Raw genomic sequence first — 14,346 nt, 5'->3', positions numbered from 1 at the left:
AATATAAATGCATTTGTACCAGAATCATAAATTGAACACTCTGGGTTAGGCATACTTAGCACCGCATCTCAATACAATCTACAGTAGGGAGTAATTTCACGTTGCCATACATTTTTTTATGGGCTCCAGGTTCTTTACATATAGAGACCCCTATTAGGGGTCACAAACTCAGATGTCTTCAGGAACCAGGCAGGTAACTTAAAAGAGAAAAGTAGCCAAAAATATGAAATAATAGAAAGAAGTGGAAGTAACACAAATCCGAGAGCATATAACTCAGCTGAAGAGGTCAGCTACTACTCACCTCTAAGGAATATTGCAATGTGGGGGAAAAAAATCCAGATTTCCTAGATCTTTCAGTTTTTCAGGAAAAAAAGAAATCCAAAATATTATGTAAAATGTTTGCTACTAGTTAGAAATGTATCAAACCATTGTGTGAGCCTAATCAATCATGTCTGAAGACTTTATTAAGACAGGAGTAGGTCTGATTACTACTTCTGAGCAAGCAGTTTATGCTGGTAGTTTTAACTTTGTGCCCCTAACCCGTTATAGGAGTCCGGGACCAAATGACTAAATTTCCCTTCAACGTGTAAATGAGTCTTGATTGTCTTTTTACAAAACACATCTAACTTCACTAGCAAAAGGGATCATTACAGTTTTTGTATCACTTTGTCTTTTCTTATTGGTATTGAGTAAAAAAGGATATAGAAGTTGCATAGAAATATTTTTTGTTTTATTGTTTTTGATTTTTTAGCAGTAAAATTACATGATAAAGATTTCTAGAAGTATGTATATGAAACTTGTATAACTGTTCCCTCCTTCCCTCCTTTCCTTCTTTCTTCCTTCCTTCTCCTTCTTTTTTCCTTCTTTTAACATTGGACCAGAAAAGGTTAAAAGTTTTGATAAAAAGCAAACCACCTGGAACAGGTAGTAACTATACAGTGTTATCCCAATGAGAATTATAATCACTAGGCCTCATTCTCTGTTCCCTGAAGCCCCCATCATCTCCTCTAACTGCTGGACTCAGAAGTACTGGAGTCCTGGCCTCAGGACAGAGGAGCTTTTGTAGTGGGACTAGTGCTGAAGCACTTCCTAATTCCACCATCTGTTGGGAGAAGGCCCCTGGACCATGATGTGGGTCATGGATACAGTGAGTAGTAGGGAGCATTAGCAGGATAATGGAAAAGAGAGGAAAATGAGTAGGAGAAATAACTCCTTATTATTGAGTATTTCAGTGGAAAATTGTTAGGACTGTCTGACCTGTCAAACTGTTCTCTTCTCACACATCTGTCTCCTGGTCTGGTAAGCATGTGCTTCAACCCACCTTTTCTGGCTGACAGACTGTTAGAAATCCCTACTATTAGTATTCCTCTAATTCTCCAATGTCTCTTATTTCCCTACATTCATCCTGCCCAGGCCTTCAAAAATAGACCCTTCAGTAAACTGTCTTCAAATTATCTGATTCTTGCAATGTAGACTTAAAATTTTTAAAAAAATCTGTTTCCAATGTGCATGAATTTTCTGCAAGGTTCTTATGGATACAGATCCAAAAAACTATAAAAGCTGGTGTCAGGCTGTATATACCAGAAATCTGTCACACTTTGCAAATATTATATAAGATGTGAACAAAAACAAAGGTGGGAAAGGAACTAAGTAGTAACTAGTGGAGGACAGATTCAGCAGCCACAGAGGAAGACCAAACATAAGCTTTTCTATCTTAGGGTAGAAACAGGATTTAATCAAGGAAATCTCCTGCTCCAAGGATGGGGATCTACATTAAATATACCCAACAGGATTTCAGAATTGGCCTGGACAATTCTGTATGTCTACCATTATTGTCCTCTTCAAATAGGAATTTCTATTGGATATTCTGTATTTTTCCACCATCTATACTGGGTGAATTTATTTTCTGGATCACTGAAATACCAGGAGTTCCCTCTAGACCTGATAAAAAGAACAGCATGACAGCTAAGATTCAGGTGTTAACTTTGATAAGACTTTGTTCTCTTTGTGTGGAAAATAATGAAATATTTGATAATCAGAAGTATAGACTGGTTAGCTGTTCACCAGCTCTGTCTATCTTCCTATTGGGAACACACAATAGATTTCTCAGCCTTCTTTGTAGTTTAATGGAGCCATGTGATGGAGATCTGTCCAATGTAAACTTAGTGGAAAGGAAAGAATGAATGTTGTTAAATCTGAAGGAAAGTCAGTGCTTTCCCTTCATCAGAAAGATAAGTTACTTATTCAAAATATTTTAAGCTGGATGTGGCGCCTTACACCTGTAATCCCAGCTCTTTGGGTGGCTGAGGCAGGCCGATCAATTGAGGCCAAGAGGTTGAGACCAGCCTGGCCAACATGGTAAAACCCTGTCTCTACTAAAAATACAAAAAATAGCCAGGCATGATTGTGCATGGCTGTAATTCCAGCTACTCTGGAGGCTGAGGCATGAGAATCACTTGAACCTGGGAGGTGGAGGTTGCAGTGAGCCAAGACGCCACTGCACTCCAGCCTGGGTGACAGACTGTCTCAAAAAAAAAAAAAAAAAAAAAAAAAAAAAAAAAAAAAAAAAAAGAAAGAAAAAAAAGTGAGATTTTGAGCAAAATTCTGACTGAAAGAGTAGGAGTTAACATTTAAGGTGTCTGGAATATATCAATTTTAAAGTTATACTTTATTATGATGTTAATATATTTTGAAAATATACTTTTGTATTTTCTTTTAAAGATACAAAAAGAAAAAATATTTAATTCTGATAAATTAACAAAGGTCACACTGTCGCACTGTATTTAACTCCAAGAGTAGTTGTCTCACACTTACCTCTAACTAATTACTTTAAAATTTTTAAATCTCCTCAAAGTGCTAATGTCTGATTTATATAGAACACACACATTTTGACTACACAAATGCAGAAAATAGGATATTACAATTTACATTTTAGTCTTCCACAGAAATTCTACAACTTTATTCTGGTTTGTTTTATCATCTATAACAAGGATATTTAGCTGTTTAAGATTAGTAGATTTTATTTATGCTACTTTTCCAGTATACCTTCTGCAAAAATGCAAATATTTCCAGAACTTTGCATGTCAGTTTATTACACCAAATATTTAGTAATTTTTTGTAAAATTATTTAATTCCGTAGGTTAACCACTAATGAAGGCTTTATAAATATGTTTCCATCATCATTGAGATTTATACTTGTAATGGATTAAAATTACTAGGTATTGTTAAAAAGAAGAGAAATAACATTTGTGAAGCACAAAATTAAAAAAAAATGGCTGGAAATTTACATGTTATTATGTCTATGTCCTTTCCATTTATTCTCATAAGTTTCTTATACATTTTAAATAGTGCTGTCCAATAGAAATATAATGTGAGCCACGAATGCAAATCACATATGTAATTTTAAATTTTCTGGCACCCACATTAGAAAGATAGAAATAATAAGATTGATTCAATAACACATTTAACCCAATATGTTTAATATATGTTTAGTAAAATATAATTTTAACATGTAAAGAACATTCTACATATTATTATTTAAGTCTTTGAAATCTGGTGTGTATTTTATCCTTATAGCACATCTCCGTGTGACCTACCCATGTTTCAAGTATTCAATAGCTACATTTGGCTGATAGCTAGCATATTGGACAACCCAACTTTAGAGATATTCATCACCTCCTGCTTGAACCGTCTTTCCTAACTGGTCTCTGTTGCAAACTCACTTTTTATTAAATAAAAGAGGTGTTTTAATAGTCCACTTAGATAATTATGTATTTTCTTTTTAAAATACTATACCAAAATTCAAGGTTAGTTTCCACATGAAATCTAAAACCATGTTCAGTTACACTAAAATCTATTTGTCTGTCTTGTACTTTTTTTTTTTTTTTTTTTTTGGTGAGATGGAGTTTTGCTCTTGTTGCCCAGGCTAGAATACAATGGCGTGATCTCAGTTCACAGAAACCTCCGCCTCCTGGGTTCAAGCGATTCTCCTGCCTCAGCCTGCCGAGTATCTGGGATTACAGGCATCCATCACCACACCTGACTAATTTTTGTATTTTCAGTAGAGACGAGGTTTCATCATGTTGGCCAGGCTGGTCTTGAACTCCTAACTTCAGGTGATCCCCCTGCCTGAGACTCCCAAGTTGCTGGGATTACAGGCTGAGCCAACACACTCAGCCATTGTACTTTGAATAGATCTTTTACACATGTATAACTTTTTAACATCTTGCATTGGCCACTTAGAAAATACAAGTTTACAGAACACTGCAGATTTTGCAAATATCAACACATTTCATTACACAATATCACTAAATAAATCACATTATTTAATAAAACCACTGACTCATCAAGAAAGTCTAAATATTCAGAAGCTAGTAAAGTTTACAGTGACAGGTACAATTTTTTTAATATTCTAATTTGTCCTTGAAAGCTTCAGTATTATCATTACTTGTTTACATTGAAATGACAGGCTCCCTTCATCCATTTTGTGTAAATGCCTACCAAATACTTAAGTGTGAATAACCATATTTTGTCTCTAGGTTGTTCTTTCATATGACAATGTTAGTCCATTTAAAAAGCAGCTAGTTCAGCTTGCATAGTGCTTTTCCTTGAGGCAACCATCTTCCACATACAGCAGATATACTTTTTGCCTACTTCTCATTTCATCAACAAATATTGAAAAGGTGTTTAGGACACTTTCATTGATAGGTTAGCCAGCTGCCTAGATAGATATACAGTATTTACTAAGGGAATGAATGTGAGGTTTAGAAGAGAAAGGAGTCAAGAAATTTTTTGCCTAAGGAACTCAAAGTGATTTGGTCATCAAATAAAATGAGGAAGACTATAGGTGGAAGAAATATGATGAAGAAGAGAAATCCATTAGGAAACACTAAATAAACACCTTTTTAAAAATAAGTGGAATGGCTACATGTACAAATAAATATGTGAGTCTGGTGTTCAGGAATGAGCTTTAAGGTAAAGATGTAAGTTTGAGAGCTTTCACTATGTAGATGATATTTTTAAGTTATGGGACTAAGTGAGCTTAACAAGTGAGTGAATGCAGATAGAAAAGAGAGGTAATGTCTGAGTCCTGAGAAACCTCAATACTAAAAGGTCAGGAGAAGAAAATGAACCAATAAAGGAGACTGAGAAGGAGTAAACAAGGGAGTATGGTGGGTGGGCTGAAACCTTAGTGAGGGTAATAGTCAAGCATTGCTGATGGTTCAAGTAAGATAAGGACTGACATTATCAGTACATTTCCTAACATGAAAGTCATTGGTGGCATCGACAAGAATAGTTTGGAAGAGTGATTGGAGAGAAAACACTCCTATGATGAGAGGGTTTAAGAGAGATTCAATAGTGAGAAATAAGTCAATTCTAACATAGAATTTTGCTAGAAAGAAGAATAGAGAAATGGATGACAGCTAGAAGGTGATATAGATCAAGAGATATTTTAGAATTTTTGGAAGATAGGAAAAAAGCATTGTTGTGGGAATAATCTGATATAAGGAGGAAATTTATATTAATAATGTAGAAAAGAAATGGGAGAGCTGCTGAGGCAATGTCCAAGAGCTGGTAAGTGGGAATTGAATCTACTGCATAAGTAGATGTACAGGCTTTAGATAAAAACAGAGAGAATTCACCTAAAGGAGCTAGAAAGAAGGCAAAGAATATTGGCCTAGATCCTGGAGGGTAGGTAGATTTAGTGGTAGGAGTCATAGAAGTGTCCTTCTAAATGCTTTAGTATTAGTTTTCTGTGAAATAGCATGCCAGTTAATCAGGCCATAGTGAGAATGAGGACAAGGTATTGGAGAATTAGGAGCAAAGAAGATTTTCTGTGACATCGAGGCAAAATATAGTGATTACTGAACAAAGCAAAAGCTCATTTGGAGGGTTTTAGTCATTAATTTAAATGGATACTGACGCAGGAGAATAGGGTCTGGAGGCAGGGAACCGAAGGCCAATTTGTGCTGACTTCCTAAAGCTGAATGAAAAGGGAAAACACCAAGGTCTGGGGCCAGGGAATCTAAGGCCAATTCATGATAGTTTTCTAATAGTGGATTAAACAGGAAACTCCTGGGTCTGGGGGCAGGGAACCTAAGCCAATTAACGCCAACTTCCTAAAGCTAAACCAAAAGAAAGAAAGAAAAAAAACATCTCTCCACACCCCGCCTGAGTAACAAAGGATCAAAGCCTACTCTCCCTAAAACCCTCCCCCTTTCTCAGGCCATTCCTCATTCATTTTTCCTCACATACTGTTCCGGGCTGAGTACACATTTGTAATTTATTCAGACTTGTCATCATCTCTCTTCCTTCTTGGTTTGGGCACTCATACTCTCTAGATAAACCTCTTATTTATCTCATATCTCCTTTCTCTTGACTGGTAGGATTACAAAGCTTATCAAAAATATCATTTGGCTGGGATGGCGTACCAGATGTTATTAGTTTGCATCAGAATATGATATCATATATATAACAAATTATGGCTTTTTGAATTAACTTTCTTTCTTTGTAAATATATTTTGAATGATATTAAAAGTCATATTCTTAAATTTCCACACAATAGATATGGAATTCAAATATTAAAAATAAACTTTATATCTCATATGTACCCTAATATGTACATAATATATACATATATAATTAGATTGATATATATTTAAAGATTATATATTAAAATTATACATTATGTAAAGATTATATATATTTTGTGTTGATTTTTATAGTATTTTAATTACACTTAGTGTAGTGACTTTATTGTTTAGTTTTTATTTTATTTTTTATTTTTTGAGACAGAGTCTTGCTCTGTCACCCAGGTTGGAGTGCAGTGGCTTGATCTCGGCTTACTGCAACCTCTGTCTACTGGGTTCAAGCGATTCTCCTGCTTCAGCTTCCCAGTAGCTGGGATTACAGGTGCGCACAACCACGCCCAGCTAATTTTTGTATTTTTAGTAGAGACAGAGTTTTACCATCTTTGCCAGGCTGGTCTCAAACTCCTGACTCAAGTGATCCACCCGTCTCGACCTCCCAAAGTGCTGGGATTACAGGTGTGAGCCACCATGCCTGGCCTATTGTTTAGCTTTTAAGCACCAAAATGTGCATATCTTAAATAATAGAACATAGAATAGGACATTATGTTACATGAAATAAGCCAAGAACAGAAAGTTAAAAACCACATGTTCTTATTCATATATGGAATCTAAAAAAAGATGATCTCATAAAAATAAGTGTATAAGGTTCTATAAGGTTTACCGATATTAATTTGATCATAAATTTGTGTCAAACTTAATATCTCCTATGTCAAAACTTCTTGTCTTAGAGTGGCCTTCATTTACTCTATTGCAGTTTTACTGTTAAAAAAGAGAATGCTCCTGGAGGACTGTTTGGGCCACAATCATGGTGATTGTTCTTCAACATTATCTAAGAAGAAAAATATTTGATCATTAATGTATGCCTGTACATGAAGGTTATGCTTGTCCAGGGAACTAAATGAGCTGAACTGTGAAAAAATGAAAATGTACAATGCAAAGAACAAAAGACAACTTATTATTGATCTGTCTTTATGTGACAAATATTTCCAATAAATATATTTTGTATTAGATTCATCAGACAAAAGTCCAAATAACCCATGCTTTCAAGTTGGTAAAGAGTCCATAGGATATATGCACTGCTGTTAAATATTTTCAATAAAAGCTAGTATCAAACTTCCCTTTCAAATGATCTATCACTGAACTTCTGCACAGCCTAAGTGAAAATTAGAACAATGATATTATTGACTATAGCCAAATATAACTTAGTCAAAGTTAATCAATGTCATCATTGGGGATTTTGATAAAACAAAGAAATAAATACTATTGGAACAAAATTTGCCCCCAAACATTTTCTTTGTATTCTCAATTACAAAATGCTGAAAGTAATTTAAACAAATAATTTCATAGTTTAATTTCCATAGTATAACTCTGTGAAGCATTTAAAATTTTTATGTAGCACTGGACAACACTATATTAAAAATGAGCTTTGAAGACCAAATAGAAATCCAATGCTTATACCTTGGTTGTTACAATCATATTTTTTCAAATATTATAATGTTTTTCTCAAAGGTCAAGAAAAATAAACACCTTATGGTGTTATATATATGAACCATATATTTACATATTCCTAAACTATAGTGACTAACAATCTGGGTGAAAATTAACAATAATTATGTTTTTGAAAACCCATTTTAAATTAATCTTAGAAGTTCTATAAGCTGAAAACACTGACCCATGGCTAGTATTGCAGCTACTTCCCTTTCCTGAAGTTTTATCTACTTACAAGTACGTCGGCTTTGCCACTCAGTCCCTTCCCATAGTCGTCAGTTGCAATAACTTGAAACTTGAAGTAGGATCTCCTCATATTATGGAAGAGCATAGCAGTTTTGATAAGCCCTGTATAGGTTTCCACTACAAATCCTTCTTTTCCCTCTTTAATTGGTGGTATTATGAGTCTGTAGGCCATGACACTATAATTGCCCGTATCTTTATCAGTAGCCTAAGAGGAGAAAAAAAAGAGGTTATAATTAAGCAGGAAAAGATAACCTTTATGAAACGGCTTATTTTTGTTTGTAAGAATGAGGTTTCTTATGTAATAATAATATAATAAAGCCCTCCTAAATGTCTATTTTTTCTGGATATAGTTATGTAGATGCATAGACTTTGTGTTCACAGTTTTGAATGGTTGTTATTACAATGATAATAACTACTGACATATGAATAAAAAGGACATAGGTATAATTTTGTACCCTTTAACACATTTCTCCCTACCCCTCCTTTCCTTTTACCCTTCCCAGCCTCCAGTATCTTGTATTCTACACTTTATTTTTATGAGATCATCCTTTTTTTAGATTCTACATATGAATAAGAACATGTGGTGTTTAACTTTCTGTTCTTGGCTTATTTCATGTAACATAATGTCCTAGATAGGGGGAATAGGTTCTAGTGCTGTATACCACTGTAGAATAACTATAGTTAACAATGGTATATAGTTCCAAATAGCTATAAGAAGTATAGTGAATTTTCCCAACACACAGAAGTGATAACTGTTTGAGGTGATAGATAGGCTAATTAATCTGATTTGATTGCTATGTATTACACATACAGAAACATCTATGATACCAATAAGTAAGTACTATTCTTATTTGTCAATTTTAAAAGTAGATTTAAAAAAACAGACATAGACACAAACAGAGTCAATGAATCAAGATTTTTGGTTTACGTGTTTGTTGAGTTCAACTCTGTGTGTTGATCCAAATTGGTTGAAGGATGGGATTGGTTGTCTACCTAATGTTTGTCTTGCTGTAATAGGCATACAATTTGATGGTGTTTTTGATGTAGCACATAGCCTAAGGGGGATAAATATAAAAGAATGTAGTAAAATATCTGGAATGAAATAAAATAAAGTACCATCTGACTTCCTTTTTAATCATCTTGTATCCTGATTAAGCATATTTGTTCCTGGTGATAGGTACTTATAATCCACATATTAAAGTTTCCTACCATTTAGAATTAAAAAGGACTGACACATTGTTTAGACTTTTTTCATTTGTTTTTAAATACAGCTATGAGAATCTTAAATTGGGCCAGCTTCATGGTGTCAAATTAGGGGAAATTTTTTAGAACGTCTATTTCAGAATTATTACATAGTGAAATACTTGGAAAATAAATGGTAGATAAGAGAGTTTTACAGACTTGATAAAAGATGATTATACCTTATTCATGATACTAGATATGTAAGTTAGACATTTTCATTTATTATAACAATAATTACTATTTTTATTATCTGTTTATTCTTATTTTTATCTATGCTATTATTATTAAGTATGAGTATGTATTTATGATCTGCCATTACTAAGAATTGCTAAGAATCATACAAAATACAAAATACAATCATACAAAAATAGTCTTATCTAATAACAATAAAAAAACTGAGGAATATATTGTTTTACTTATATAAATTATTGCTATCCAATAAAACTTTCTGAAGTGATAGAAATGTTCTTAATCAGCTCTGTCTTATGCAGTAGGTACTAGCCAAATATGACAAATGAAAAGTGGTTGATGTGACCAAGAAACTGAAATTTCAATTTAATCTAATTTTAATATAAGTTACATAATGAAAGACTACATAAGTGGTAAAGTGGAGACACAAATGATTAAAATAGTAAATAATAGCAAATGTGTATTAAATACAGAAAGAACTTGATTTAGCTTCAAATTCTATATATATTGTGAACCATTTAAAACATTTCCAGATAATCATATCACTTGTTAGAAAAGGTAATTTAAACTACACAACCCAGATAACTTCACTTCAGGATCAGTTATTTCATGAATTTTCTAGGGAGTTAATATTCCCTCTTTTTTTTTTTTTTCTCTGCCACCCAGGCTGGAGTGCAGTGGCATAAACTCGGCTCACTGAACCTTAGTCTCCCAGGTTCAAGCTATCCTCCCATATCAGCCTCTGAGTAGCTGGGACTATAGGCACGCCACTACGCCTGGCTAATTCTTTGTAGACACAGGGTCTTGCTATGTTGCCTGGGCTGGTCTTGAACTCCTTGACTCAAGCAATCCTCCCATCTTGGTCTACCAAAGTACTGGGATTACAGACATGAGCCACTGTGCCAAGCCTAAAATTATCTCTAGAAGAGGACAAGCTCAAACTACTGGCTAATCTCTTTAGATAGTTTATATGGCTTACAGCACGGCAGAGCTCAGTTTTGGTATTAGAGTAATAGTAATTAGTTATCAATGTTAGGTCACATTCTTACTTAAAGGAAAAAGAAAATGAACAAAGAAAGAAAAATAGTATCAAAATTTTTTGTCCTTAAACTTTGAACCACAGGTTTATAATCATTTAACAAAGGATAGCATAAGAAAGAAAACGCATATTCCCAGCTACAATAAGTCAAAGTCTGAATCAAGGTATCCAAGACATTTCTTCCACATAGAATGAGCAAATTTGGGACAAATGTCAAATCAGTCAGATTTAGTTACACATTATTCTCTATCTTCTTATTAACATGGATATTTCTCTGAAACAAACTTTTTATTATTAGTGTAAACTTTAGAAAGGGATAACAAACATGCAAAAAGTGTACAAATTATAAATGTAAAGCTCAATAAAATTTTGCAAAATACACACATCCACATGACCAGCATTTGCATCAAGAAACAAAACAAGCCAGGCATGGTGACTCATGGCTGTAATAACAACACTTGGGAGGCCAAGGCTGGAGGATCATCTGAGCCCAGGAGCTTGAGACCAGCCTGAGCAACACAGTGAAACGCTATCTCTTGAAAAAACAAAATCATTATCCATATTCCAGAATGTACTTCATGCACTTGGAGTCACAATCTGAGGCCTTCTTAAGGAAAACCACTTTCCTAATCTAACATTGTTGATTAGTTATGCCTATTTTTTAAACTTTACATTGATTGAATCATAAAATATGTTCTGTTTTCTGACTTCTTTCATTCAGTTTTGCATTGTAAGATTCTAAACCCTTATATTTAAAATAAATACTGTATAACAACACAATCACGTTTGGAAAAGAAAAGATAGTTACCATAAAATCACAGAGATTGCTTGGCATATTAAGCTACTTTACACAGTTCTTACTGATTAACTTCCAATTTCAGTAAGCAAGTAATTTCACTTTGCAATATGCCTAATTTATTAAATTATGATAACTACAAAATAGTCATATTCCATCTTAAAAGATTAAAGTGTTTTGTTAAATGTGCCTTTCCGGAAACAAACAATCACTTAATGCAAAAGTTTGGGTGTAGAACTAGACAATTTAACTCAGAAATAACTATTTTCTTTTATGATTTTTCATATAAATACCCTAATATTTGCAGAAAATAGTCAAGAATGAGATAAACGTTTTTTAAAAATCATGTTTAGTAGAATTAAAAAAATAAAACCCTATTGGCATATGTATGTTATACAGTAAGGACTCTAATTTTTATTTCTTTGAATGAATATGATAGTCTTTGGGATCTTAGAGATCTTATTTCAGGAGATATTCATCAAAGATGATTGCCAGGATCATTAGCATATTTTCCAAATCTCCCCTCTTCCTCAAGTATTTTCAGTTGAATACTAGTAATTTAAATATTGAATGATGGAAATTCCAACGGGTGCCATACTTAAGAGCAATTGAATGGATTTTTGATTTTTAGTCTACCCAATTTATAACAAATACATATTTTAAAACCCAAAACCTATCCGGTAAGATGTGGCTCTGACTGATGTTGAGCATATGTAATACCATCATACATAGATAACAACCAAATGTTCTTTCCATAAACTCAATAACAAGATACGATATATTTAAAAACACACTGAGTCACACTAATAATAAAGTTCAGAGCACAATTTTAAATCTGGGTCAAATGTGAAAAGTAAGTGAGAGTTTCAGCAGAGCATATTGTCTCTATTTGGTTTTAAATAATTTTAAACTTACTTTTTTGGTTGTTTGTTTTTTGCATTGTTTTGGAGTGAGGTGGACTCCAGTGTCAGGTGTGACTGAAAAATGAATAACTCAAGGCCTGGCGTGGGGCTTACACCTATAATCCCAGCACTTTGGGAGGCTGAGGCAGGCAAATCACAAGGTCAGGAGATCAAGACCATCCTGGCTAACACGGTGAAACCCCATCTCTACTAAAAATTAAAAAAAAAAAAAAAAAAAAATTAGCCGGGCATGGTGGCAGGCGCCTGTAGTCCCAGCTATTCGGGAGGCTGAGTCAGGAGAATGGCATGTACCTGGGAGGCTGAGCTTGCAGTGAGACAAGATCACACCACTGCACTCCAGCCTGGGCGACTGAGTGAGACTCCATCTCAAAAAAAAAAAAAAAAAAAAAAGGAAAGAAAAACTAATAACTCAAAATTTCAGATTTCTTTATTCATAAAATAAAAATAAGGATGCCCAAAAATAGCATTTGAAAATTTTATATATATTCATATATATGTGTATTTTTTACACAAAAATATAAATATGGCCAAGTCTGGTGTAACTATTATAGTTACCTAAGTTCTCATAATAGTGATTCAAAAGGTTTAACATTTTTCCATATTATGTTTAACCATGAATATGTACATTTATGCATTCAATCAATTTAGACCCTTATTACTTCAGACACATTATCACACAATTATAACTCCCTTAACAAAATAATGCATTAACCATTTTTCTCTTATAGAACTCCAGATGCAAGCACTTTGCTATAATAACTCTACTTTTCTTAATTTTCTTTTGCAGTTCTCCTTTATTGCTTCCAGTTCTTTTTCTTTTTTTTTTTTTTTTTTTTTTTTTTTTTGAGACGGAGTTTCACTCCTCTTGCCCAAGCTGGAGTGCAGTGGCTCAATCTCGGCTCACCGCAACCTCCGCCTCCCGGGTTCAAGCAATTCTCCTGCCATAGCCTCCTGAGTAGCTGGGTTTACAGGCACTTTGGGAGGCTGAGGTAGGAGGATCACTTGAGGTCACGAGGTCAAGACCAGCCTGACCAACATGGAGAAACCCTGTCTCTACTAAAAATACAAAATTAGCCGGGTGTGGCTTCCAGCTCATTTTTGAAGCAATTTTGCAAAACCTCTTCCTCAGTTGAAATCCATGCACTTTTGTACAGTATACACTCTACCCCTCCTTGTTGCTGAACATAATGAGGATGTTGCTATCTTGCTCTCAGTCTACCCCTTCTATTTAAACTTCCTCCTTCTTTACAAATTTCAGTATTCACTGAGATGACACATCCAGCAACTTATTTTTAAAGTATTAGGCATGAATAACATTCATCAGTCTTTGAACGACCTCACTGCATCGATTTAATTCTACAGTCACCCTTTAGTCTTTTGCCTTAGGGAGATATTCCTCCTAAAGAAACACTCCATATTTAATTTATATATTAAACTTTCATGTCTAAATTCTGACCACAACTTTAATCACCATACTTAGTTAAGATCTCTTCTTTGATATCAGTGAATTTTCAGTTCTGCAAACTGCCTTTTGCTCTCATTACTTCAGGGTTTATGTCCCTTTCTGCTTTATCATAGAAGTCAGAGTCGATCACATTGTTCTCATTTCTCTTTCCCTCCACAACACTTAGACCTTTCTCCTCTTGGACCAAACTAACCATCAGTTTACTTCTGGTGACTGAAGAGAGTGGAGAGAAATTACATAATCAGTCAGACTAGTGTTACCGTAAGTCCATGGTCTCTGAGTTTAACTGTGCCTTTGGTCTATTTAGGAAATCCTTGCTATATGTAAGTTATCTTTCTCACTCCAGAAGTTTGCCTTTTTCTTTAGTT

General features: G+C 34.1%; 1 protein-coding gene across 8 annotated transcripts in view; it reads right to left on the bottom strand.

The window, feature by feature from the left end:
* PCDH15 (protocadherin related 15) overlaps positions 1-14,346 on the bottom strand; it is a 1,788,406-nt gene that overhangs the window by 51,260 nt on the left and 1,722,800 nt on the right. For 7 of the 8 annotated variants that reach the window (XM_065521086.2, XM_065521087.1, XM_065521089.2 and 4 more), the window contains one exon: positions 8,314-8,529. In XM_065521086.2, coding sequence (XP_065377158.1) covers positions 8,314-8,529 — 216 coding nt within the window. Of the gene's footprint in view, positions 1-8,313; positions 8,530-9,252; positions 9,380-14,346 lie in introns of those variants that run through there. The other variant, XR_012417282.1, reaches the window with a different exon arrangement.

The sequence above is a fragment of the Macaca fascicularis genome, chromosome 9, assembly GCF_037993035.2.
Source record: "Macaca fascicularis isolate 582-1 chromosome 9, T2T-MFA8v1.1".
Classification (NCBI taxonomy): domain Eukaryota; kingdom Metazoa; phylum Chordata; class Mammalia; order Primates; family Cercopithecidae; genus Macaca; species Macaca fascicularis.
Note: the sequence above shows the minus strand (reverse complement) of the source record. Positions and strands in the feature narration are given on the sequence as shown.